Here is a 7,193-nt window from a genome sequence, read left to right on the forward strand (position 1 = left end):
CTCCTTTTCTTCCACACCTTGTCCAAGTTTCTCTGAATCTTATCAAGGACCAAGGATGGGGACTGGCTCACTCAACAAAGTCTCCAGGCTGCCCTCCCCTCAGCCCTATTCCTGGGCCTCCTTCCATACCCACTCCCTGGCCCATTTCTCTTCTACACCCTCACCTTCCTTGCCTTCATCTTCCTTGGCACTCCCAGCCTCCCATCTCCCCATCCTCTTGGCTTCCTCTCCCCCAATCTCTCTCTTTGCCTCCTTCTCCATGCCTGGGCTCTTCCCTCTGGGCATCGCTCAGCTTCTCTATGGTCTTCTTTGGACCTTTTTACTCTTATCTAGCTTTCTCTTCTTTCTCTTCTCTTCTATCCCCATTGTAGAGATTCTACCCCCTTATCTTTCTTTCCTTCTTCATCTTTAGCATGGCCCACCCAATAAAAAGGATTGAATCTGGAGTCATAGCAGGTGGAATTGAACCCCGGATTTACCACCTGATACCTGCGTGACACTGGGCAAGTTAATTTCTTCATCTGTAAGATGAAGGCATTGCCATAAACGTCCTTTAACATCCCTTCAAACTCTAAAGCTTGTATTGGATGAGCCCTCTGACCCTGTGGCAGTCCCTCTCCATCCTGCCTGTGCTCACCTTGTCAAAGTTCCTCTGTTTCTTGTCCAGAGCAGCAGCGGCAGCATTGGACCGTTCCACATCCACCATTAGGTCCTCGATTTCATTCTGCAGTCGGTGCTTGGTCTTCTCTAGGGATGAGCACTTGGCATTCACAGCCTCCACGGCCTCCTCTGCATCTTGTAGCCTCTGGGCCAGCTTCTTCCTGCCCAGGGTGGAGGTGAGAGGCAAAGCGAAGCAGCATGAATCTTCCGGGAAATGATTCCTGGGCACTCCTATGGCCTGCAAGGCCACATGATAAATCTAGGACCTTGTTAGAGAAACCTAGAGCAGCCTGAGGCTAAGTACCAGAGTGATCTAGGCAACACACAAACAGCACCAGTGACTCAAGACCAGCAGTTACTGAGAGCCTTAGAACCCTTCTTAGAGAGACCTAGAACAATCTTCAGTCAGGCATCAGAGTGATCAAATGGCATAGTGACTGAAAGAGGAGCTAAGTGATCCATTGCTAGAGTAACTTAGAACAGATAATCCTAGAACAGGTACCAGCACAATCTAGAGCACACAAAAATGACACAGAATCTCCATGACATTGACTTAAGGAACACCAACACCACACTCAAAAAACCTTTACAATCTGGTGTGAAGTTCTAGATAAAAAATATGATGGAAAAGTACATTTTTTATATTCTCAGCCACGCAACCCTTCCCAGGGCTTCAGTGCCCTGTTACATGTTGTAACTCTCTGCACACAGACAAACCTTTTGTTCGTCTTATATTCAAATCCAAAACATAACGCGAGCAAAAAGCTTCCCTGAGAGGAGAAGATGCAGGAGCAGGGGAAGGGATTTGTTTCTCACCCCCAAAGAGCTTTTTGAAGAGAAGTCTGGCCCCTGAGTCCTGAGCCTTGTTTATGCTCTAATTAGTGAGACAGGGGGACTGGGGAGACCCCAGGGACTCACTTGGCCTCCTCTAGCTCCTCAGTCCTCTGGATGGCGTCCGTCTCGTACTTGGTCCTCCACTGTGCCACCTCTGAGTTGGCCTTGGACAGGACACGCTGCAGCTCAGCCTTGGCCTCAGTCTCCTCCTCATACTGCTCCCTCAGGAGGTCGCAGTCGTGGCGGGCTGACTGCAGGGCATGCGCTAGGGCATTCTTCGCCTGGGAGTAGGGTTGGTGGAAAAGGAAGAGAATATGTATGTGATCCATTTCTGGGTGTAGTAGTGAGGATAAATCCTATGTTCCATCCCCCATGATAGCTTTCTTTTTTCTCGTTAGTTTCCTTACTATTAACTTCTCGGAGTCCACCCTTAGTCCTTATCCCCAGTCAATACGTTAAACAAATCCACAAGTATTTACTGAGAATTTACTCGATGTCACAGGATCACAGATTGAGAGCTAGAAGGGTCCTCAAAGGCTATTGAGTCCAACCTCCTTATCTTACAGACGATGAAACTGAGGTACAGACATTAAGTAGCTTGCCAGGGTCAAATAGCTGGGATGTATCTGAGGTGCGTTTTGAGCCTGGGTCTTCCTGACTCCAAGTTCAGCATTCTATTCACCATTCCATGCTGTCTCTAGGATTTAGAGCTGGTAGACTCTTCAAGATCCTAGTCTGACCCCCTCGTTTTCCAGATGAGGAAACGAAGGCCAAGAAACACTATGACACTTGGCCAAGGTTACATAGTAAGTAGTTGAGCCAGGGTTCAAAGCTATATCTTTTGACTTCAGAGACTATATTGCATCTTCACGTTCCACCAAGGGTGTTCGTTCCTCCCATTCTTGCTGTCTCTCCATTTCTTTTCGTCCTCAGCTATTTATCTATTCACTCTCCTTCTTTCCCTAGATCATTTCTAAATCCTTCATACTCAATGATTGGGAACAGAAGCCTCTGTTGAGCTCAAGTTGGTGAATGAGACGGAGAGAACTGAGGGGTTACTGGATCGGCAGGGGCCAAGCATCCCTTGGGATACATTCCTTTGGGAGGTCTGGGGAAGCAATAGGCAGGGGGTAGGTCTCATCCTGGGGACTGAGGGAAATGGGGGAGTTGAGGTAGTTGCTAATTTCTGCTCTCCACCAGAAGAGTGCTTAGGGGACTGGACATGGATGAGGAGTCACAAGCCTCACCTTGACCTCCTCTTCCAGTTGCCTCTTGAGATCTTCCATTTGTTGGGTGTAGGTGAGTTTGCCTCGAGTCAGCTGGGAGATCAGAGCTTCCTTTTCATCCAGCTGGCGGGACAGCTCACCTGGGGAAGGAGAGAGCGCGTATTTAACTCCTGAAGGTCAGTAATCCCCCTTTCCTATCCAAAACCCTGTCTTCACCCTTAGTCTCAGATCTCTGGAGTGATTTGGAACAGGGATGTGTAGGGGGTGTGTGTGTTTAGGGGGGTGGTGCTGGTGGTGGTGACCTTGTGGGCCTACCTAGTAATGTGACTGATTTAGGGAATGAGGCGGCCCAAGCCTGTTCATGTTGTGGGGGAGAGTGTTCACCCTTCACAGCACCCCAGCTCAGCCTAGCCCAGCCTCACCATTTTCTGTCTGCAACTTGGCCCTTTGGCTGGTGAGGTCATTGACAGAACGCTGTGTCTCCTCTGCCTTGCTCCGATGCTCATTCATTTGGTCTTCTAGGGTTCGGCACATCTTCTCCAAGTTAGCCTGATATTGGAGAGAGCAATGAAGAATGGAGGATAGGATGTGGTGTAAAGATTTGGGCCCCAAGAGTGAGGCATTGAAGCTGGAGAAAGCATAGCCAAAGAGACACTAAGGGAAAGAGTTAATGAACAAGAGAAACAGTTGGAGAAAGGGAAGGTGTTGAGTAGAGAAAGACAAGAAGATGAAAGAAGAAAGAGAGTATATAATGCTTTCAGATTTGCAAAGTACTTTACATAGGTTAACTCATTTGATCCTCACAATGACCCTATGGGGTAGGTGCTATTATTGTCCTCATTTTGCATATGAGGAAACAGAGGCAGACAGAGGTTAAGTGACTTGCACAGCGTCTCACAGCTAGTAAGCATCTGAGGTTGGATTTGAACTCAAATCTTTATGAGTCCAACCCCCATGCTGTATCTACTGTGCCACCTATCTGCTTATGATCAAGGAAAGAAGAAACAGTCAGAGAAGGATGAGAAGAAACACACGGGAGATAAAAAAGTGGATGTCAAGATTGATTCACAGAAAGAAGAAATGAAATGGAGAAGAGATGGTGAGTAGCTGGAGCCAGGTAGAGGAAATGGAGGACGAGAGGCCCAGCCACGCCCACCTCCTTCATAGAACTCTCACCTTGATATGTTCATTTTATTTTTTTTTTTGGTGAGGCAAGTGGGGTTAAGTGACTTGCCCAGAGTCACACAGCTAGTAAGTGTCAAGTGTCTGGTCTGAGGCCAGATTTGAATTCAGGTCCTCCTGACTCCAGGGCCAGTGCTCTATGCATTGCGCCACCTCGCTGCCCCTGAGCTCTCACCTTGGCCTTGATGACCTGCTCCATGTTGGAGGTGACATCATCCAGCTCCAGCTTGAACTCGCTCTTCTCCTTCTCCAGCTTCTGCTTCACCCTCTGCAGATTGTCGATCTGCTCTCCCAGCTCGGCCACACTGTCTGCGTGCTTCTTGCGCAGGGCGGCCGCCGTGGCCTCGTGCTGCAGCGTCGCCTCTTCCAGGTCCCTCCGCATCTTCTGGAACTCCGCCTCCCTCTTCTTGTTCATCTCGATCTGGACAGAGGTGGCCCCTCCGGCCTCCTCCAGCCTCTCGCTGATCTCCTCCAGCTCCCGGGATAAGTCTGAGCGCAGCTTCTCCACCTTGGCCCGGGCTGTCTCTCTGCTTCCAGCTCCTCCTCCAGCTCCTCGATTCGAGCCTGGGGACAGAGAGAAGAGATGTTACTTACTCAGAGATGCAGAGTCTTCCATTATGGAACTCCCAAGTCAGCGTCTAAGTTCTAATTTGTCATGTTCTAAAAGTTATAGGATCATCAATTTAGAGCTAGAAAGGATTTATGAGGTCATGCTGAACCCAGCCTTCATTTTATATATAAGGAAACTGAGGCTCAGAGACATCAAGTGACTTACACAGTAAGTATTGGAGGTGGGATTTGAATCTAGGTCTTTCTGACTTAATGTCCAGCACTCTATCCACTCTGCCACATTGCCTCTCTGACTATAGCATCCCTGAGGCCTAAATTCTATAGGATCTAAGCACTTCTGAAAATCACCTTGAAATGGACCTTCATTTTTTTAGAGAAGACTTTGGAGGATAACACACTGCTTACAGAATGAAAGATATTGAAACTAGCTCTTGAAGTCCTTTGTTCAGAGGTCTGTGATTGCCATTTAAAATATTTTTGTAGTGTCTCGAATGGGACGGGGGGAGTCCTGTATCTCTTACTGAAGACCGAAGGACCAACAATCTGATCTAGAACTTTTTAAAAGTCAAAGAATCAGGTTGAAGCATTAGCCTTTAGAGATATGGAAAGGTCATACTCTTGAGGCGATTGGGGTTCAGTGACTTGCCCAGGGTCACACAGCTAGTAAGTGTTAAGTGTGTGAGGCTGGATTTGAACTCAGGTCCTCCTGAATCCAGGGCTGGTGCTCTATCCACTGCGCCACCTAGCTGCCCCTGACCAGCCCCTTCTTGAGAAGGCTTTCTTTTGCCTGCGTTCAAAACCATCATCATTTTCAACATTAATTCCTGGAAATCAAGAAAATAGGTCTAATTTTATCCTATCACTGGCCAAATACTGTTGTGGAGAAGAACAGTGAGAGTAGGCAAAGCCCATTGTTGAGTTTTTGTAGACATTTTTGGAATAAAGAGAAAATGAGAGGGAGGAAGAGGATAAGAGAGGATTTGAATCCATCCTCTACCACATATCATCTGTGTAAACTTGGGCAAGTCATTGAAACTCTTTAGACTTTGTTTCCTCAACTATAAAATGAGGAAGTTGGACCAGAAGGTTCTAAATCTCTGATTCTATGAGAAGCGATAAAGGTTAAGTGACAGAACAGTGAAATGAAAGATAAGTGGTACTCGGGTTGATTCAATGATTGCTAAGGGCCTTCTAATTTGAGAATTCTGAATCTGTCATGAGAATGGAAAGGAAAGAAGGAGAGAACTCAGACAATAATTCTGGGAAATATAAGCCAGTGGAGAAAAGCCTCTTGGTTTCTTTGGCCCAAGGGAAGGAGGGAGGTGATAGACTACAAGTGTATGAATGGCTATTACTGGCAAGAGTTGCAGTTCACTTGTTCCCATTGCCATGGCAGGATAAGTAGACTTCAATGTCCTCCCTAAGGAGGTTCTAGTAATATCAGGCAATAGTACTGTCCTCAGGAGGAAAGGAGTAAGTAACATGGTCTACTCAACCTGGATTGGTAGTCAGTTAACCCAGGTTCAAATCTTGAACATATTACTTATTACCTGAAAGGTCATTGGAAAATCACTTAAGTTTAAGTGATTTAAGTTAAGTCCTGAGCCTTAGTTTCCTCAGTTGTAAAAATGAGAGACTTGGGTTAGATGTTCTCTAAGTTTCCTTCTAGTTCTGACATCCTCTGAATTCCCACCATGTTGAGCTTTAAAGCAAGTTAGAACCCTGTCTGGTGGGTTGGGTGTCCATTTTGTGATGACTCGTTCCCCCTACCCACAACCTAACTCAGTATAAAGATGGTGCCTGTTGAGGCTAAGTATAACAAGCAAGTTCCTGCTTTTCATCCAGAAAAGGGCTTGATAATCCTTCTTGGGATTGTTGGTGTATCTCCATTTTCTTCTTGACTGGTTCATGATGGAGTTCTAGTCCTCAACCTTATCCAACAAGGTCTAATCATATGAACCAAGGGAGCTATGGAAGGACTGGTTGGGGAAGCCAAGAACTAGGCAAAGGGTTTCTGTGCCTCATGACTCATGTGCCCACCTTATTCCCAGGCCTTACCTGGAGTTCTTTGAGTTTCTTCTGCAGTTGGCTGCCCAGAGCTTGCTCATCCTCAATTCTTGCATTAAGAGCATTCAGTTCAAAGTCCTTCCTGTAGAAAAGGAAGGTGTGAGGATAAGAGAGAGACAATAGGCAGGTGTTTTGAAAGGACCTCACTACTTATGCTAGGTGCTGCAGTGGATAGATTGCTGGGCCTGAAGTCAGGAAGACCCATTTTCCTGAGTTGACAACTGGCCTCAGATACTTACTAGCTGTATGACCCTGGGCAAGTCATTTAACCCAGTTTGCCTCAGTTTCTTCATCTCTAAAATGAGCTGAAGAAGAAAATGACAAACTACTCCTATATCTTTGCCAAGAAAACCCTAAATCGGGTCACAAAGAGTTGGACACGCCTGAAACTACTGAACTTATGGAAAGGTGACAGATACCTTTAGGGTATACTGAAGTTACTACAGAAGAAGCCCAGTCACCTACATCTTCTATACTCACAGTTCTATACATTGAGAATTGGACACTATCATAGAGGAAAGACCTTTTGCCTAAGAGTCAGTAAACCTGAGTTCAAGTCAAGATTCTGTGACTAACTAGCTGTGTAATCTGGAACAAGTCACTTAAACCCTTTGGGAGTTTGGGGGGTTTTTTTTTGTTTTGTTTTATTTTTGG

General features: G+C 46.4%; 1 protein-coding gene across 1 annotated transcript in view; it reads right to left on the reverse strand.

The window, feature by feature from the left end:
- Positions 1-7,193, reverse strand: part of LOC114028759 (myosin-7-like) — a 36,077-nt gene that overhangs the window by 12,794 nt on the left and 16,090 nt on the right. Inside the window, 7 exon segments of the mRNA XM_027843021.1 lie at positions 638-821; positions 1,579-1,775; positions 2,742-2,860; positions 3,143-3,269; positions 4,078-4,427; positions 4,430-4,466; positions 6,531-6,621. Coding sequence (XP_027698822.1) covers positions 638-821; positions 1,579-1,775; positions 2,742-2,860; positions 3,143-3,269; positions 4,078-4,427; positions 4,430-4,466; positions 6,531-6,621 — 1,105 coding nt within the window.

Source organism: Vombatus ursinus, unplaced genomic scaffold (assembly GCF_900497805.2).
Source record: "Vombatus ursinus unplaced genomic scaffold, bare-nosed wombat genome assembly UNPS02014894.1, whole genome shotgun sequence".
In the NCBI taxonomy this organism is placed as follows: domain Eukaryota; kingdom Metazoa; phylum Chordata; class Mammalia; order Diprotodontia; family Vombatidae; genus Vombatus; species Vombatus ursinus.